This window comes from Aythya marila, assembly GCF_965140915.1.
Source record: "Aythya marila genome assembly, chromosome: 18".
Classification (NCBI taxonomy): domain Eukaryota; kingdom Metazoa; phylum Chordata; class Aves; order Anseriformes; family Anatidae; genus Aythya; species Aythya marila.
The window spans coordinates 803,823-823,437 of record NC_139059.1 but is presented as its reverse complement, the minus strand read 5'-3'; the positions used below and the strand labels follow the sequence as shown (position 1 = coordinate 823,437).

Below are 19,615 nucleotides of genomic sequence, written 5' to 3'. Positions count from 1 at the left end.
CAGTGAGCACACCCAAGTGGCAGGGTTTAATTTGGCAAAACACACAGAGCCTACAGAGTCTCCTTGGTGCGCTCGCCCAGGGGCTGGCACACCGCAGTGACCCAGAACTGGGGGTGTGCAGGGACCTGGGGACGTGGCCCCAGCTCTGGGGTGGCCACGCCAGGCACCCAGCCGAGGCGAGGGCTGAGCCAGAGGCCAGCACTGATTTTAGGACAGGTCTGAGGCTGGCAGAGAATGGCACAGATGCCGTGTGTCCTGAAGCAACAGGACTGCAGCAACACCATCTGCTTGTAGCAAACAGCTGCTTTTTATTCACAGCACTTCTCCCCCAGCCCTGCTCCCAGCCCTCGCAGAGGCAGCTCCAGGCTTCCCCGGGGCACAGCCACGAGGGGCTCCCCCCACCCACACCCCCTGAGTATGAAACCACCCCACAGACACCAAACAGCAGAGCCCAGCGCGCAGAAGGGACTCATCTCTCCTGTGTCCATCCCAAAACCACAAGAAGAATCCCCACAGGCTTTCGGCAGGGTGCCAGTTTGGCACGCTGACAGGTTTGCTGTCTCACAAGGCACTTGGGTCTTTTTTTCCCGTCTTGAAGGAGATGAGGGTTTCTCCCCATCCCTTAAGGGTTTTTTGAGCTGACCAGTGCGAGTCCAGTTTCTACACCTCAAGGTAAGGCATTTCAGCACGAAGGACAGCCGAGCTCACAGCACAGCCGCGTTCCGTGCTGATTTTCAAAAGAGATGGATGGATCCGGCTGCAGGGCGCAGCAGCATCAGCTGCTTGTGGAGACGGTCACCGGCTCAGGACCAAGTGATCACAAACTGCTCCCACATCGGCAGCGACACGGGGACATTCAGCACCTGAGGAGGCAAAGGAAGGGTCAGTGGTCAGTGCCCAATTTTTCCCCATGTTCATCCCCTTGCACAGATGAATCCTGCCAGGGCAGGTGACCCAGCCTTACTGGGCAGCCGTTTACTCCTCGGTGCAAACAAAGCAGACCCGGTGCCATCGCTGGGGCCAAACCCCACCAGCCCTGCAGCCACCCTCTCATGCAAGCTCAGAGCCACTCGCGGGCAGCCCCCACACTCACCTGGGTGTCACTGCGGTAGGAGAAGTCATCCACACGGGCACCGTTGGCCAGGACCTGCCGGGGAGGGCTGGTGACCCCCAGGACGGTCACGGCCTCCAGCAGGATCCCGTCGAGGTGGCTGCGAGCCCGCAGGATCTGGCTGAGCACGGCGCCCTGCGGGGACAGCGGGGACGGTCACCCTGTGCCACCAGGCCCCAGGGCTTCTCCAAGCGCCTGCCACTGCCCCGTGCCCTAAACACGCCAAGAGCAGCCCACAGGGACCTTGGTGCCAGCGAGGCCGGGGCTCATTCTGGTTATTTCACTGTGATGGGTGCTTGCAGCGGCAGGGCAGGGGGCTGCCCAGCACCGCGTGTGCCCCAGGGGACAGCAGCTGCAGGTGGCTGCAGAGCCGTGCCCAAACACCCCCCACCAAGCCCCCTGCCACGCTCACGTGTGCGGCCAGGAAGAGGGTCTCGGTGTAGTCCCCCTTCTCGAAGCTCTGCCAGCTCTCCCCATCGTCCCAGAACAGCTCTCCCCGGGCGAAGCCGTCCGGTGTCAGGGCCACCACCAAGGCCATCCCCTTCTTGCGGGACTCGGCAGTGCTGAACGCAGGCTCCTGGGGGCACGGGGGGTGCAGGATCAGACACTGCAACCCCCCTGCTGTGTCCCCAGGCCTGGCTGAACACCCGCAGCTCGGCCGGGCACGCACGGGGTCAGGCTGCCAGCGGGGGGGACTCACCTGCAGGGGCAGGATGTGCCCTGCTCGGACGTGCACGTTAATGGTGTCCAGGGGAGCTGGCAAGAGGATCCACTGGCCTCTGCTGTGGATGGTCGAGTCCTAAAGAAGAAAAAGAAAGGACGGGTCTCAGGGGTCAGCACGCCCACAGGGGATCCCAGCTGAGCGCCGCAGCCCTCACCCTAGGACAAGTAAAGCCTCACAGGAGGCAGAAGTCCTCAAAGCTGATTTGGGGAAAGCCCAGTGGGCCCGCTACCCGGGAGGGATGGGATGGAGGAGCGGGGTGGCTGCTCCCAGGAGCCCAGCGGCAGCACCTACCCCTGCGAGGCTGTACCACGTCCCGGCCGGGAAGTAGCCGCTGACTTTGGTCTGTCCTGCCTCCAGCACCGGTGTGACGAGCAGCCCCCCGCCCCACAGGAGCTGGCGGTCCACGGTCCAGGTGTTGGGGTCTTTGGGGAACCTGGGGAGGGACGGCGGGCGGCAGTGCAGCCCCAGAGCATCGCCCCCCTGCCCGCCCCCGCCGCAGCACTCACTCGAGGAAGAGCGGCCGCGCCACCGTCTCCCCGGCGGCGTGAGCCCGGTGGAAGAGGGTGTAGAGGTAGGGCAGGAGGGAGTAGCGGAGGCGGAGGGCTTTCCTCATGGCATCCTGGGCGGCCAGGCTGAAGGCGTACGGCTCCTGCGGCTGCAGGGGAGAAGGCGAAGCGGGATGCTCAGGCAGCATGGGGATGGTCGGTGAGCGCCTGGCCCCATGAGCACGGCCCAGCCCCGGGCTCAGAGCCGCCCCCAGCCCACCCAGCGCGGTGCCCACCAGGGCGAGGGCTCCCGGCCCCGCACTCACCCGGTTGCCGTGGTCGTTGTGGTTCCTCATGAAGGGGTAGAAGGCGCCCAGCTGGGTCCAGCGCACGCACAGCTCCTCGGATGTGTCGCCCAAAAACCCGCAGATGTCAGCACCCACCAGCGGCACCCCGAAGAGGTTGAAGAGCAGCACCTCTGCGGAGGGGACACGAAGAGAATGGGGGCTCGGCGGTGCTGGGCCAGCCCCCAGAGAAGCCCCAAAGGGAGCAGGGGCTGGATGCAGCCCCACAGCCTACCTGGCACAGAGTAGGACAGCTGCTCCCAGTTGCTCTTGACGTCCCCCGTCCAGTGCCCAGCGTAGCGGCCGTGCCCAGCGAAGGTGGAGCGAGAGATGACGAAGGGACGCTTGCCCCGGATCCTCAGCAGAGCGCTGCGGGGAGGAGGTGGCTCAGCCCGGCTGTGGAAGGGGCTCCCAAAAGCAGCACAAAGCACGCTGCGCTACCAACGGGAGCTGATGGGCTCCTCGGGGCCCCTGGGGCTGCCTCCTGTCGGGGGGAAGCTTTCCTGCAGGAGCTGCAGCAGGAGCCCAGGCTTACTCGTGGGAAGCGATGGCCTCGGTCAGCCCGTACAGGCTGTGCAGGTTGTAGTGCGAGGAGAGGAACTGCTGGCTGGAGGCACAAATGGTTCCTGCCTGGAGGCGTCCCCCGAACACACCTGCAGGGGAAAGGAGGCGGCGAGGGCGAGCTCGGGGCTGCTGGGCACAGCCTCACCTGCTGCAGCATCCTCCGTGCCCCCAGCCCCGCTCACCGGGCACGTACGGGGGCTTCTCCAGGCTGTTGTCGGGGCAGCCGTCCTGGGAGCCCTCCACGAAGTTGGACGGCTCGTTCATGTCCTGGGGAGAAGGGGAGCCCTCGCTTCTGGGGGGGACGCGGCAGAGGGGCGGGGAAGGAGCTGGGAGCCACATCCCGGAGCTCTGCCGGTGGGGGAAAGGCCACTCACAATCCACATGCCATCGAAGGGCACCTGGTCATGGAAGTCCTTCACCATGTCGTGCCACCACTCGTGCGTCTCGGGGTTGGTGAAGTCTGGGAAAGCCGTCGGGCCCGGCCACACCTGCAGGAGGGAGGCAGCGCTGGGCAGAGCCAAGCCACCACTGTCCCTGTCCCCGTCCCTGTCCCCGTCCCTGTCCCCTCCACCCGCTTTCCAGCAGCCCCTGTGTGTTTCTCTCCCCCTTGCAGCCACTGCCCCATTGACCCTTATCCTCAAGCCACAGGGACAGGGGCCGATGGCACCACGCACCTTCCCAATGAGGGGCTGCCCCGTGGCATTTCGGATGAACACCCCTCGCTTCAGTCCGTCGTCGTAGGGCTTATAGGTGCCAGGAGGCCCCGAGCTGCTGATCCCGGGGTCCTGCCAGGGCACAAAGCTGGGGTTTCACCGGCAAGGACAGGGAACGGCATCCTGCGCACCCAGCCCTGCTCCTGCTGGTTGCCTGCCAGAAATCCTGCAAAACCCTGGGGCAGCAAAGGGCGAGGACACAGCCCAAGGACACGGCCTGCGGGTGAAGCCCAGGACCCAGCTGGAGCTGTCACCACCCTGGGGCAAACTGGAGGCATTGCTCACCACGATCATCACGTAGCGCAGGCCTCGCTGGTGGAAATCCCGCACCATGTCCGGGTAGTCCTTAAAGGTCTCCTTGTTGAAGGTGAAATCCCTCTTAGCATCCATGTAGTCCAGGTCGTTCCACTGCACGTCCTGCAGAGCCGGCGGCAGCGCTCAGGAAGGAGACGGCCTCCAGCACACCGCTGTGCCCCAAAAACGGGGACGGGTGCCCCCCTGCACCCACCAGCCGCCCCCACCGGGCTCACCGGGCCCTGGTCACCACCTACCAGGGGGAAGCGTGCGGCCGACATGTTGGCCACGGCCTGCCGGGTGGTGGTGGTGGAGGAGTAGCCCCAGCGGCAGAGGTGGAAGCCCAGGCCCCAGTACGGGGGCATGAACGGGAACCCTGCAAGTCAGGAGGGAGGGCGGCTTCGCTCTGCCCCGCTCGCAGCCGTGGCGCTGCAAGGGGGCCGGGGGTCTTCTGGGGGGGGGGGGGACCACAATCTGCATCTACCCATCCTCCCAGATTCATGCCGCAGCACCCACTCCTTGCCAGCAGCACCCGGCACCCCAGGAGCGCCCGCACCCCAGGTCCTGCTGCAGACCCCTACCCACAACGTCCAGGTACTGCCGCACCACGCTCTTGGGGTCGGGGCCCAGGAAGACGTAGAAGTCCAGGATCCCGCCCGTCGTGCGCCACGTCAGGGCTGGACTCGGCTGCAGGACCACGTCTGGGGGAGGTGCGAGCACCGGAGAAGCGAGGTGAGGATCGGGTCTCGGTCCAGCCCCATGCCCCGGTGCCTCCGCAGCACTCACCCATGGCGTTGCTGTTCAGCAGGAAGACGCCGTGGGCCGACCCGCCGTCCTCTATCACCAGGTAGAAAGGGTGGGAGCCGTACAGGTTGACCTGGGGCTGGAGCAGAGCACAGCGCGGTGCCGGTGGGGCTCAGCCGAGACCCCAGCACGGTGCCCGCTGTGGTGTTTTACCCAGTACACCCACCTGCCCCTCGCCTCTGCTCGGCTCAGGGTGTGAACCCAAATGCTGCCCAGGCTGCACAACTCTACCCCGGGCTGCTGGGCCGGACTCCTTCCCCTGGGGGCTCAGCCCCTGGCACCGCAGAGCACCCCAACACCTCCCTGCCCCCAGCCCCATCCATACCACCGGTGCCATGTCCCGGTTCCAGAGGGTGACCTTGGTCCAGGCCGTGTTGAGAATGAGCGGTGCCAGGTGCTCCCCCAGCCCCGAGATGAAACGAGAGGGCAAGGAGGTGGAGATCTGCAGGAACTGGTCTGCGAAGAACAGGGGCGCAACGGTGGTGTTCAGCCTGCCGGGGAGAAACGGGGCCGCTGCCAACAGCCCTGGCGTGGGGGCCGGAGGAGCCGGAGACCCTCCAGCTCTGGGTGGGCCACAAGCACTCATAACCGGGCGCTGCGGTCACAGCACGAAACAGAACCAGGCTTCGGCTGAGCCCTGGGATTGCTGCTTCCCTAATGCCTGCTGCTGAGCTGTGCTTATGGCAAAGCTTGGGGCAGAGACCCCACTGCTGCTGTGGGGTCCCGTGGGGCACAGCGGGGCAGTACAGGGAGCCTTCGGCCCCGCTCGGTGCCAGACATCACTTACAGGACCTGGCCGCCGGGCCACCGGGAGACGACGAGGCCGAAGGGATCCTCGAGGACTTGCACCCCGTAGAGCGTGGAGGCCGCCCGGGTGCTCACCTGCGGCGTGGGCAGGGGCACCTCGTAGCGCTGCCGGGCCGGGTCCCGGAGCTGCGGAGAGGGGGAGACAGGGGCTCAGCCGGGGTCGGGGGCTTTGGGGGGGCACAGGCGGGAGGGGACCCGGGCGCACCGTGAAGCGCAGGCGGCTCTCGGTCTCCAGCGCCACGTCCAGCCGCAGGGTGCCCACGTCCCCCGGGAGGAAGCTGGGGGCGACGCGGCGGAGCCGAGCCGAGTAGCCGCGGGCGGTGGTCGTCAGGTTCTCCGCCCGGTAGCTGCGGTAGCCGCGGGGGAAGAAGCACCAGGGCGGACCCCCGCCGGCACCGGAGGGGACGGGGGCGTAGCAGCAGCCCCGCGCCTCGCAGCCCGCCCGTGCCAGCAGCCGCTCGGGGCCGCAGTCGAAGCGGTGGCTCGGGGGCACCTCGCAGCCGGCGGCCGCGGAGCTGCCGGCAGCGGGGAGCAGCAGCGCCAGCACCGCGATCACGGCCCCGATCCGCGGCCCCGGCCCCACCATGGCTCCCCCCAGCCCGGCTCCGAGCAGGCGCGGCGGGGAGGGAGCCGCAGCCCGGCCCCCACGCACCGCCCCGGTGCTGCCGGGCCCTTTCCGGGCTCCGCTGCCTCCCTCCCGGAGCCTCCGCCGGGCAGCGCGGTTCCGTAGCTGTGCTCCTCTGCCGGGGGGCGACGGGGGGGAGAAAGGGGCCGCTGCTCCCCTCCTGCCCGTCCCGGGAAACTGACGAGTCCGCAGCGACTACAAGGAAGTGAAAGAAACAAAGGTGTTGCAATAGTCTGTGCAGCACTACTGCTTCAGTGAGTATTTAATGCAGATGTATAGCTGACGCAGGTTTATTCAATTTATTTACAAATGCCAGTGCTAGAAGAGGGAGAGCAGTTGGTTATATTTATTCACAGGTGGTTTCCTGTGCCTCTAACATGCTTCCTGGGAACCGAGCCTGGATTCCAAACACTGGCTGAGCCACTGGAGAGCCCGGTGGTACTGAGGCTGTTCCTGCTGGACCCGGTGGACAATGCCACTAATAGTATGAATCCGTTCCTGCAGCTTCTGCTGCTCATTTCTCCAGGCTTGTTCAGTGCTGCACAGGGGTGTGTACTTCCCCTCCTTCACTGCCTGCAGCTGCTTCTGGCGCGTCTGATAGGACACAAGCTCCAAAAGGTTCTGAGAAAAGCAGTAACGGAAATTACTCTGATAGTTCTTTTCTGTGTGCAATCTGCTAAGTAAACAACACCATTCATTGCATGGAGGTACTGTAACCATAGTTTGAAAAAGAAGGGGTTCTTAAGGAAGAGTTTGATGAAGTTCCATGGATTTGGACTTGTGTCACAGCATTCCATAAATTAGAGAAAAAAACATGCATACAAGGCAACCCAGGCCAGGACAAAAGGCTTAAAATTTAAATTTTAAAATTTAAACTTAACATTTCATAGAAGGTTACTGAAGGCCATGAGCTGGCTTTCAAATTTGTAGTGTCCTCACAATAGCCAGCTGATCCTCACAAAGGACAGTTTCTACTCAGTGTTTTCAAGTAAGATCCTGCGGGCTGATGTTTCCAGGTGAATGCTGCCTAGGAACAAAACTGCAGCATCAATTCAGTTCCACTTCAGCCATCAAAATGTGCTCAGTTAACTTGAACTGCTGCTACAATCACATGCCAAGTGTTCCCAGTTCAAGATAGTAGTGAGACAAGAGAGCTGGCAAGAGGAGAAAGTAGCAGGTTCTAACTCACTCGCACACTGCAGGAAGTGGACATACTCACCCATCGTTTCATGTTCCGAAGATATTCTGTGTCTGAATCAAGGCTGTCAGACTCAGTCTGCAGTGTGCACATTTCTTGTTGCTTTTCCAAGCAGGTGGCACTAAGGGATGCTTGCGTGCTTTCCAGCTCCAGGACAATTTTGTTACAGTCTTGAGCATTCTAGTAAATGGAAGAGAAGGAAACGTGAGATTCTGTCTCTTGTTCAGCTGTATTCCCAGTGTCCTAGTTTTGGCTGGGATAGTGTTACTTTCCTTCATTGGAGCTGGTATGGTGCTATGTTTTGGATTTTGGACGAAAATAACATTGATAACATACCAATGTTGTAGTTGTTGCTGAGCAGCACTTCCACTGAGTGAAGGACATTTTCTGCTTCTCATGCTGCCCTGCCAGCGAGTGGGCTATCTTCCCAGAACTATTTTTTGTTTTTTAACGGTTTCCAAAGCCTGCCCACTGTGCAGTGCCATACCTACATAGTGCAGGGTCTGCATATTGACATCCCATGCATCTGTGCTAAGTGCACACTGGTGCTAATTACAAGGCAAATGATAGTCACGGCAACTCTCATGGCCCTGCTTTACTTGCTCACCTTCTGGGTTTCAGTGATCTTCTTTCTCAGCTCCTGTTTCTTGCGGTGGAAATCACTCTTGGTGAAATGTTTCTTATCTGTTTTGTTCTGACCTTCTCCACGAATTGCTATGGCCTCTCTACGAGAAACAGATGCCTCCATATCACGAATCATCTTCTCCTGCTGCTTCATCAGCTGGCCATAGCGGACCTGCCGTTTGTCAAAATAAAAAACAGTTTGAAAATAACAAATGGTTACAAATGGCCCCTAATTGAAGTCTTCTGTGTGGCACATCCCATCAACATAAATCAGATGTGTGTGACACATGACCTTTTGTCTGCCAAATTTGTTCTAAATCCAAATGTAGTTTGCCCTACGTGGATCTGGAAGGCAGAGGATAGGATTAGTCATCAACTCTGTATCAACTTGTTGAAAGTAATCTTCAAAATATTTCACTGGAACTCATTAACAATAGCAAAAGCAGAAGAGCAGAAATATCCTGAGAACAAAAGCAAAGAGCTGTGTTGCCAGAAGATAGAAGACTTCTGTAGCCAGTGATTAAGATGATGCAGTATTTAGTAATCCGTATTTATTTCCTTACAAATTGGGGTCACAAAATAAGGTGGTAGACATACTGCATTTAAAAAATTCCTCAGGTATATCTTAATGTGCTGCAGCATATTACATAGCTTGCATAAGAAATGCATAAAGTGCATACATGCTGAATGTATTTAATTCAATCTAGCTGCAGGGTGATACAATTTCTAGTACTGTTACGGCCTTGAAGATGCTACTTCTCCATCCTGTTTCTCATCTCCTGCCTTATGTTTCATCAACTCCAAAGGTAAATACATTGTGTGCAGTTCCCCCTCCTCAGTCCTCTTTCTCAGTGACTTACTTGCATTCTGTGAATCTCTGCTCTCATGGCTCGGATTTCACCTTGTCCTGTCTCAGAATCCACTGCTGAACGCATCTCTTTTGTCAGCTGGATCTTTTTCTCCCATAGCATGATTTGATGCCTTCAGTGACAGAAAAGGAAAGGAGTGCCTCCATAAACAGAGAACGTTCTCTCTGTGTGTCAATGGCACCACTCTCCTGAGGCTGATTCTGAACACAAAACTGAATGGTTTAACAGAAACTAGAAGGTTGCATACAGGACATGTAAAGAGGCAGCAACAGAACAGCATGAAGTCATACAGGAAGCTTCACGATTCATACAGGAAGCTTCACGAGAAATGGCAAGACGACTGAAAGCAAGCAAGCCTAGACTGATAGGACTCGATTAATTGCCCAGTACAGCACGCTTGCTCTGGGTTACTGGCAGGGGAGATAACATACGCAGTCTTCCCATACAGGTCTCGGTGACATTCAGCACAAGCAAGTATGCTGGAATCATTAAAACCAGTATCATCTTGTCTCTTGCTGGTTCCAGAGATAGCTAAACCACTTTTCAGCTTCTGCATTCCAAAAATTCATTAACCTCCTTTAATCTTCTCCAAGAAGGACAGAAGTGCATTTGCTGGTGCTGGCTGAGTTTGGTGAGTGGAGAAAAAAGGTAACATGGGTGTATATACCCAAAAGAGCTAAGACTGTGGCATAAAGCAAGAATCACTCTGGTACCTACTCTGCTTCCACCAGGCTGTTTAAGAGTCTTTCCTTCTCCTCAGTCAATCGACTGTGCTTCTCCTGCATCTCAATTGATTCTTTTTCTGCTGCCTAGATTTGGAAAGCATAAAACAATGCAAAGTTGTCAGACTGAGAAAGACTTATAGCATCACCGTTTGCCTCTGATCTATACATCCTTTTCGGTCTCTAATACTCCACAAACAGCATACCTGACCTGTTTCTGCTGTGTAATAAAAGTCATTAAGCAATAAAGAAACGCACTTTTTTTGTGTGTGTGTGAATAACTATATAATTTCCATTTGGCCATACTGTTTTATACCACAAAGCTATTTTCTTCTAGGCTACCTGCAGTACAAATCTCTCAAAAGCCCAGTCATGGAATAGCCTGGGAGTCTGTGACCTAGAAATGAGAAGTTGAGCCTCTACCTTGAGAGAGCGTATGAACTCATTCTCTGTGATAATGTTGCCATATTGCAGCTCCGTGAAGCTGCTGTTGTTCTTGTTGATCAACACATTCAGCTTTATCAAGTCATTTGACATGCTCTTCATGTGACGTTCAATATTTTTCTGCTCTTTTATTTCCTGCTGAATTTCATCTACAGGTGATCAGAAAAAAGAAAGATTTTAAATTCCCAAGAGCACTGGGTTGAATACAACCAAGTTGTACCGAATTGCTGTTAGACCAGGTAACATTGCACACCTGTGTCCCACAAACCCAGCCAAAACATTTTTCCAGAAAGCCCCAAAATCAAATTAAGGTTTTGAAAGAGACTACCACTATGTAAAAGAGTTGGTTTTGGCCAAGGAAACTGCTATCATTTGTGGGAATATTTGCCTACCCACTATTTGCAAACTTATTTAAAGGCATGTAACAGATGACAAGGTCACTTATAGGTCATCTGTATCAGTTAAGACAGCAGGATCGATCATGACAGGACATAATGACCACCAAAACAGCAGAAGGTGGCTGGCTCTTAGTCCCAGAGAGTAGTACTGGGGCCATATGCATTCTTGCTTACACATATATCAAACACCGAGGGCATTCTTTGGTGAAGAATTAACATAACCTGTCTGTAAGCCTTTGCTCCCCTTTTTTTCCTCCATTCATAGATGAATGTTTTAAAAAAGAGTTAGGGAATGACTTACTTTCAGTGCGCACTTTCTTCTGCTGCATTATTGTGATCTGTTTCTTTAACATATCCAAGGAGGTTATTTGATCCTCCCGTTCCTCGGTTAGCTTGACCAGCTCTTTCTGCAGATTGAGCCAGTACTTCTGTAGTGTCAACACCTCAGAATTACATTCTTCTATCTGCTTGGTCAGCCTCTTGGCCTCGATTTCCAATGGTCCTAATTCTTGCCCCTAGATGAGGGCAAGATTTGGGATCAATCAGATGGAAGCTGCTGGAGCACTTGTTTATAGCATCACTGCAGAAGGCCATTTCAACTGCTGAAATGCCTACTGAACGCTTCAACAATATTGTTATTTTGTCACTTAGTTATTCTCTGCCTCTGTTTCCCATGGTTGAATAGGACTAATAGGACTGCCTGACCTCATGGGAATAAATGCAACAGAAGCCCACAAGGTCCTCAAATTCTGTGATGAAAGGGCCACCTAAGTGCCAACAACAGGTTCAGCTGGACTTCCAAAAGTGTGCCAAGTGTATGCCACAGTACTCATTTTAACATTGGTATCCATAATGGTCTTCCAGTTCATAGTGCGAGGGACAAAGTGCTGGGTATCACGTGAAGAGGGCCAACTACCAAATAAATTGAGTCGCTCAGCCTGTTCTATTCTCCCCTTGTCAGTCTTTCTAGATTTTATAATGTTATCCTATTTACTCCCAGAGTACTGATGTCATTTGATATTTTCATCAGGTACAGACAACTCCCTGCAGACTTCTGCATTAGGCACACCCTCGTTTCACAGCAGTTCCCTGTGCCAGCTCCTCTTTGCATGCATTAAGAACTGCTTGACAAATATAAACAGTTACATTAATTACAGCAGCTTCTCAATCACCATACTGATGCCTGAAGTTTTAACTGACACTTACACAATTACAATTATCAAGGACATCTGTGGCCACCACAAAGATTGAAATCAAATTTGGGATAGAAATGCAAAAGTACATACCCCCTGCTGAGAAAGAAGCACCTCCAACTTCTTGTTGTACTGCCTGATGACCCCTTGCTTGTTCTCAATCAGAAGACTGCACTTCGCAATCTCACTTTCACTACGACTGATCAGATCATGGATATTTTTTATTTCCTTGTCCAGCTCACAAAGCGTTTTTTGGAGAATTGTCAGCCTGCAGTTAGTGTGTGTTGTATTCATAATAACCTGGGTCGTGTCATTCTCAACCTTTGAAAACTGCAGTTCCTAATAACAGACAGACAGAAGGCATATGAACGAGTTTCTGCTGGTGACACTGTTTTGTAATGCCCACTTACCAAGGAACAGGAATCAAGGACTTGAGATTCTACCCCCTGGTCTGTGCTACAAGCTGTAAGAAATCTACGTACCATTGCAGTGCCTTTGTTTCCCCATCTACTGGCAGGGGATAGCAATAGTTACCCCTGTCATAAGGTTGTTGGAAAGTATTAAGAAGTCTAAACATCCCAAAACCCTGTAATAGACCATGCTTTTCTCACAATGGAAACCAACCCTTGCAGTTCTCCAGCCACTTAAGACATGCACCTGATTTAAAAACACCAGTGCAGAGGCGTGAGCATGAAGTATTAGTGCCAGCCCACACAACTCAGTGTGATAAATACTGTGCTGCATCTTCTTATCTGTTCACACTCTCAAAGAGAGCAAAACTTGAGCAACTTATTAAGCCATAAAGAACCACGAGTCTGTTTTGACTGTTCCTTAGACTGGAAGCCTTATTTAGAAGCTGAGAGTATACATGTATCACGTGCCTTTAACAGTGCACATGTGGTACTTCTGTCTATCTTCTTCAAAGATGTAAGAACTTGTAACACATTATAGTAAATATTCCAAGGATTCATCATTCTGCCCTGTTTTCTTTTTTTCTTTAAGTAAAGAAATGATGGTAGTTATGTGTCAGGCTTTTCTGATAAACTCTTTTGCATACACCAATATTCTGCAATGAGATCACCGGAGGAGCTAAAATGGGATCAAAACCCAGCACAGCTTCAATTGTAGAGCTAAAGATGAGAAGCAAAAAGACACTGACAGAACACACTTGACAAACACTACTCTAGGCCATGACTGCAACCTGTTTCCTTCCCCTGCTCTCCCAAGTGGACAAGATACCATACCAGATCTATTTTTCTCTGATGAAGTCTTGCAACCAGCTGTGAGGTTTGCTTTTCTGCTTTGCTGGACATCATCTGGTCCTGAAGCTTTGCCATGATCTCACTCTCCATCTGCTCTTTGGTTTCAGTTCCTTTCTCTATATCCTTACTGATGGTTAACAACTCATTCAGACAAGCAGCTTGATCCTAAAAGGTAGGGAAGACTCAGGAGAGCATCACTACAACTGTTTGGGGAAGGGTATTAAATACTTATGTACAGTTCAAAAGGTTTCTGCTTCCAAGTGACTCTTCTCACCATCTTGATCCTTCTGATGGTCTGCTCTGTCTCATGGAGAATGCGAGAATAGGTGCTAGTTTCTACCTTCAAGGCCTCCTGCTTTGAAACACACCGTGCAATCAGTTTCTTTGTTGTGTTGTTATCATTCTGTGAATGGCTCAGGGTGGTGACAAGCATCTCATTCCTCTCCTCCTCCTTCCTGATTGACTTTCTACAGATATCGATGTCTGTTTCTAGGGACTTGAGGTCATGTCTGTGCTTGCTGAAGAGGCAAAGAGGATGGAAAATCATCACATGGATTGGTTCACGTGCTGAACAGTCATCTAGTATTGCTCTTTTCAAACATGCTATTGCAGCAACAAATGAACAGAGAAGGAAGTCTTTATAAAGGCTATTCTACTCTGATAGTGCAGAGTTCTCAAAAGACTGATGGAGATATTAAGATTTAAAAGGAAATATACATAGGAAAATTATTTGCGTCTTTCATTTCCTCTCATGCTGCTCTTTCCCATGCTTTTCCTGGTGGATGACAACATTTAAAATATATTGTTTGGTCTCAGAGAATAACTCAGGTTCTAAGACTCCAAGATAAATAAAACCTTTTTTTTTTTTTTTTTTTTTTTTTGGCAACAGTAGGATGGCTTTCCTGAAAACTTCTAAAGGCATCATAAAATCCTAACCAAAAGTGATAGATAAATCCTTCTTGATGTCTATGTCTTTGGACTGTGAGATAGTGCAAAAGCGAAGTAACTTTTTGAAGGAATAAAATACAAACAGAAGAAATTTTAAGCAGCTTTAAAGAAGAAAAACTACTTCAAGTGTCAGTTGTGTTGTGGGGTAAAAAATAGTAACAAAGAAGTGTACTTCTTAGCCATTAAACATATTATGTGCTTCAGAGCAACAGACTTGTTCTAACATATTCTGCACATACAGTAACAAACTTGTCAGAAGACATACTGTCCCTTTTAGAATCTCTCCTACCCAAATTATTTGAGGTCTTTCCTGGGATGGTTCTCAAATGCCATACCTCAGCATCTCCTGCGTGGCAACATAGACCTCATCTCTTTGCTTCATTCCAGCCAAGCTATTAGTCCAGTTGTTCATCAGTCGCTTCTTCTCCACGTTAATAGCCTGTACCTCCATACAAGCCTAGGGAAGAGAGAATTTGTAAACAGGCTAACCCTGTACTGAGCTGCAAAACCAAATTCACATTACAATGCAATGCTTTTTTCTATAAAAAATATGCTGGTCAGGAACAGCTTCAATTTATATGTCTGGTTTATTGTCACACCAGAGAACAGAAAAGTTATAGTTCTCAAAGAAAAAAAAATGCTAAGAAAGTGGAGGAGGAAGTGATTTACAGACAATTCTTAAAGACAAAGGGAAAAAAAGTCTTCGTGCCAGCAAACAGGAACAAACTATAAAACTCTGGCCCATACTGTATGTATCATGTGAGCATAAGCCAACAGGGGCTGTCTCTCCAGAGGGAAATATTAACCAGAAGCAAAAAAAAAAAAAAAAAAAAAAAAGCATTTCCTACCTCATTCACTGCTTGTCGAGTTACTTTTGTGTCCTCTGCCTGGGCCACAAACTGAGCTTCAAACAAAGCAATCTGTTCTTCCAGTTCATAAGCTTTTCTTGTCAAGCGGTCCACTAGGAGATCCTAAAGAGTTAGGATCATCAGTTCTGGAGTAATGTGATCTTGGTCTTAATCAACTGTGTTCAACAAGAATAACATAACGTAGGCTAGAAACAGGATTAAATTAGCAACTGGATTAGAACCTTTAGTGAACCTTTTCCGTTCAAGTATGAATGACTGTCATAAATGCAGCAGAAAACTTATAGAAGAACGAGTCCTCCTTTGCTGATTTTTTTTTATTATTCCATTTACATTAGTAAATCGATACTTTAGATCCGAATTAGCATTCATTCCTGTCACTATATATTATATTGCAACACCTCTGCAATAGCTGGGAATCTTAATAATTTATGCTTTAAAATGCTTTGTTAAAAAACATCTAAATCTATTCTACTTCAAATGCTTATTTTTTAATGCAGAATTGTAAGCAAAGTCTGCATCCTGCTGCAAAGGGAAGGCAGCAGAGGGAGCTCCAGCACACCAACAGATTCATTCCATTTTCAAAGTTTGCTTTTCATTGTGAAACTCGTTGTGACTCAGAATAATTCTTGAAACTTGAACATAATTCTTCACTAAATAACTTTCTGCTTTCATCTCCCTTTGCTTACATGAAGAGCGATTTACTATTCAAAGGCTTGACAAAAAAAAAAAAAATTGGCAGTACATGCCACTACCTTGGTAGTGTTTTTTCTCCTAATTTTTAGAGAAGACTGCCTTGTTTTGTGTGTCTTTTGTTTGTTTGTTTTTTTCCTCCAATTATTTGGGAAAAAATCCCCACACACCTTCCCTAAGTCTGTCCTTATAGCCTTTCTCCTAACAAGGTAGCACCTCCTCCAAGGCTCACCACTGCCACCTGTATTTATTTATTAAAAGGCAGACAATTTTAATTGATACCTGTTTTTTCTTTTCCACCTCAGCCTGGACCTTCTGTGCCTCAGCCTTCTTTGCTGACTGTTTCATCATTAAGATACTACGATACATATCCTCATCCATATTCTGCATGTAGAAGAGGTGTAAGGCCAAGTTTTCCACTTGGGTCTGCATTGCAGAAACTGGGGTGGCAGGAGAAAGAGTATTTACCAAAAAGTATGTCTGTAGGACACACTTCAAGCAGAGATAAAAGGGAAAGAAACACAGAAGCATCCAAGCAAAATCCAGATGCCCACCAGGTAAATTAGCCCTCCCTCAAGTGAGAATTGACATCAGATATGAATTATAGCTCTATAGGCTAATTTAAAGGTCTTGGTAAGTGGCTCCTCAGTTCTCAGCAAACAGATACCAAGGAAATCAAAGGAAGGGCTTCAGTAGGCTGTGAACGCATTCCTCCACCCCAAAACAGAACTGTATCTTTCTCAGACTTGAATGCTTCTTTGATTTTTTTATTTTTAAAATAAACTGCAAAAATATCTAGGCTATTTTAATTCTTTACGAGCCTCACTATTGAAATCATTTACTGTAACCTATCCAAATGCCTGCAACAAAGAAAAACTGAATTAAGTTCATTTATTTGACTGGAATAGGCTGCCACATGGATGGTGCTCTCATGCTCGTAGATGCTCCTAAATGCCTACAATCCTTGCATTTTAAGCACACTCTTTAAGCACACTCTTACAGAGACACAGACATCACATGATGGGCATTTTCCTTCTGCTAAATCACAGAACAGCCTACCCGCCAGGAGGAGTTTTAGTTTCAGCCCTGAAGTGCTTCTCAGCAGTAGAACATAGCAATATAAATTGTATGGCAACCAGACATCTTTAAAATTTCTCAGTGGGTGCATCAATCCCTGTGAAATTTACCGTACTCTAGAATCTAGTGGTTGGCTTGTATTCAAATTCATTTCTTCATATAGGGCTAGAATGAGGGCAATATTACAAGGACTGCCTCAGTCACCTTTCTTGCGTTCATCATCTGTGTTCTGACACACTTTCCTGTAAGTCAGCTTGAGGCCCTTCAGTTCCTCTTCTAGCTGCAAACGTGCTGCGGCTGCCTGAGAACGACGGTCATGGCTCTTCTCCAGTTCCATCTGCAGCTGGGCCAGCTGCTGCTGCACTCCATAAAGAATCACCCCAAGCTCTTCTCTCTGTACTTGGCTCTTCTTCGTTGCTGTCCTCTGCAAACACAAGAGGAAGTTGGTTATCTCACTTCACTTGGCCAGGGATGGGATGCAATGAGAAGGCAAAGAAAGAGTGCTATATACCAGTTCCCGAAGCTCTAGGTTCACTTTTTCCATCTGCTTAATAAGGTAATTCTTTAGGGCAGCTTGGAATCTTCTCATCAGAGGCTGTAAAAGAAGTATGACATTGATAATTTTAACACACTCATGTAAATAAAATATGAAGGAATCTTAGTACTACTCTCACTATTGCTTAAACATTGTATTCTGTCCCATGGAGGCTTGGATTCCCATTCTAGCTACACTCACTGCAGGAGTTATACTGCGTGTGTTTCTTGAAATCAGAAGATGACTGCTGAGAATATTTAAAAATCAGAAACATCAGGAGAGGTACACCTGAGAAACCCTCTACTCACTCTTGTTGCAAGTATTTCTTTCAGGAGTAAGTGATAAGCCCACTACGTTGCTCGTTTTTGAAACTACAACTTCGAATTTAATATTGAGGAGTTAGCCATTTTGCAAAAGCTATTTATAAGAAAGTAGTTTTAGCATACAGCTAAGCCACTGCCTACAGTTTGCCTCATGTTTTAAATAGCTATGAATACAAATAACACGTCTGCAGTAACAAATGGCAAGATCTGGAGACTTCTCACATGTTCTGGATCCAAGACAACCAGTTGTGTTTCTTCTGCTGGTTCCTCACTTCTTCCACTTATTTCATTTTCCTCAGTTCCAGGCTGCTGGTCTTCCTGTTCCTGTCTTTGGCCACCATGCTCATTAGCAAGCTGACCTAATTGCTCAAAGACAGATTCTGAATAGAAAGGGGAAAATAAATAAATAAAACAAAATAAAATAAAACAAAACAAAACAAAATAAAATAAAATAATATTTTATAGTACTGTGCCTAAGGCTATATTCACAATGATGACAAAGGGAGAAAGCCAGACACTGCTTGTTAGATGGTATCAAGTATTGCGACGTTACTAAGGAACTGAATTGTACCTGGTTCTGTGCTCAACTCCCCTGAAAACGCAGGCACTTGCATAGGAGCTCCTGACGACGTCCGGGAAGGGCTGTCTGTCTCAGCTGTGGGCTGCTCCATCTCTCCCAGGTCAGGAGGGTTACTGTCAGACTGCATTTTGGCTGAGAAAGCCTCAGGAGATTTTTCCTAGGCCATGAAATAGAACACCAGAATCAGCTTTTCACTCTATCTGCCCCTAAAAATCTGCTCATTTTTGTTGTTATGAGATATGAACGATACAGACAAAGAATCAACAAAAAAGCCTTGTTGTAAAGTCAGCCCACAGATACACTGGCAAACCTGTGTCATTCCTGACAAAAGAACATTACAAAGATGTAACACAGCAAAGGAACCTCTCCATTTTTTTCAGAGCTTTTGTATACTTCACGTCAGACCAGTTCACTTCCCTCTCTTTTAGTTCTGATCTTACAGTTACATCAGTAAAACTGCTCCTGCAATGGGAGAGCTTGAGTGTACAAACAGTGGTCATGCGTTCTGTGAATAAGATTTCATCCTCTTCATTGTCATTCCCATTCTCTGCCTGCGGTGTCTAGCACACAGCACAGGCAAAAAGCAGCACAGCGGGGTGATAACAGGCAGCGCACTTCACTTAACGTTAACAGGATGGCATTCAAAGGACTGGTTTCTGTCACAGCGCACACAAGTTTCTTTTATAAGTTTAGCCTCATTTGCAAAAAGTTCACTAAGCTAGTACTAAGATAGCAAAGATCCTAATAAAAATCTTACACGCCACTGTAAAGCTTCAGGCGTTTATTTGTCAGAACTAAAGGAAAAAAGTTCCCTTAGGGATTCAGGCAGGGCCAAACTATTCACTTTTCTCTCTTTTTAAAGTGACGCTGTTTTATCCACTATCATCAGTTGTCAAATCCAAACTTTGTGCAGCACCCAGAAGGCATCTGTGGTTCGTTATCACTAACAAACCTAAAAAAAATAAATTAAGAAGCGCACGTGTGCACACCTGCAGCACTCGGATACCTTCCTTTCTAATTGGCCTATGGCAAAAAGCACTAAGAGCCGTACGAGAAACAAAGACAAGGTGACAAAACAAGGTGACAGGACGGACTTTTCAGCGGACACGGTGACAGGATGGGCTTTTTTGCGGCCTGCGCTGGGTGCGGACCAGGACCGCGGGCACCGCCGGTTGACTTCATCCCACCGACAACGCCTCCGGGCGGACAGCGGCCCGCAGGGAACACGCGGGGAGCCTCGCCCAGCCCTTCACCAACCCGGCACGGGGCCGGGAGCCGGGCGGGGGTGTCCGGGCTCCCCCCGCCGCCCTCAGGCCGAGCCCCGCGGCGGGGCCGGGCCCGCACTCACCGCCGGCTCCGCCATCTTCCCGTTGCCAGGCAACGCGTCAACACCCGGTCACGTGACGGCGGCG

General features: G+C 50.4%; 1 protein-coding gene across 3 annotated transcripts; it reads right to left on the bottom strand.

The window, feature by feature from the left end:
* Positions 1–300: 300 nt before the first annotated feature.
* Positions 301–19,423, bottom strand: LOC309885358 (lysosomal alpha-glucosidase-like). 3 transcript variants are annotated; one of them, XM_082775212.1, is made up of 36 exons: positions 19,298–19,423; positions 18,195–18,360; positions 17,846–18,003; positions 17,277–17,360; positions 16,970–17,189; positions 15,971–16,128; positions 14,978–15,100; positions 14,465–14,586; positions 13,456–13,699; positions 13,164–13,346; positions 12,013–12,258; positions 11,028–11,241; positions 10,308–10,477; positions 9,880–9,971; positions 9,154–9,274; positions 8,277–8,465; positions 7,691–7,849; positions 6,052–6,666; positions 5,827–5,972; positions 5,365–5,530; positions 5,022–5,118; positions 4,817–4,936; positions 4,493–4,611; positions 4,227–4,358; positions 3,903–4,013; positions 3,603–3,716; positions 3,411–3,495; positions 3,200–3,317; positions 2,900–3,033; positions 2,647–2,798; positions 2,342–2,490; positions 2,127–2,268; positions 1,812–1,910; positions 1,524–1,688; positions 1,094–1,246; positions 301–863 (listed from the first exon to the last, which is right to left on the bottom strand). In XM_082775212.1, the coding sequence occupies exons 2-36, from the start codon at positions 18,328–18,330 to the stop codon at positions 804–806; spliced, it is 5,496 nt and encodes a 1,831-aa protein (XP_082631338.1). In that variant the 5' UTR covers positions 18,331–18,360; positions 19,298–19,423; the 3' UTR covers positions 301–803. The 3 variants fall into 3 exon arrangements, with proteins under 3 accessions (XP_082631338.1, XP_082631339.1, XP_082631340.1); XM_082775213.1 differs by lacking the exon at positions 19,298–19,423 and having other exon boundaries at positions 18,195–18,418; XM_082775214.1 differs by lacking the exons at positions 14,465–14,586; positions 14,978–15,100; positions 15,971–16,128; ... (3 more) ...; positions 18,195–18,360; positions 19,298–19,423 and having other exon boundaries at positions 13,418–13,491.
* Between the last annotated feature and the right edge of the window lie 192 nt (positions 19,424–19,615).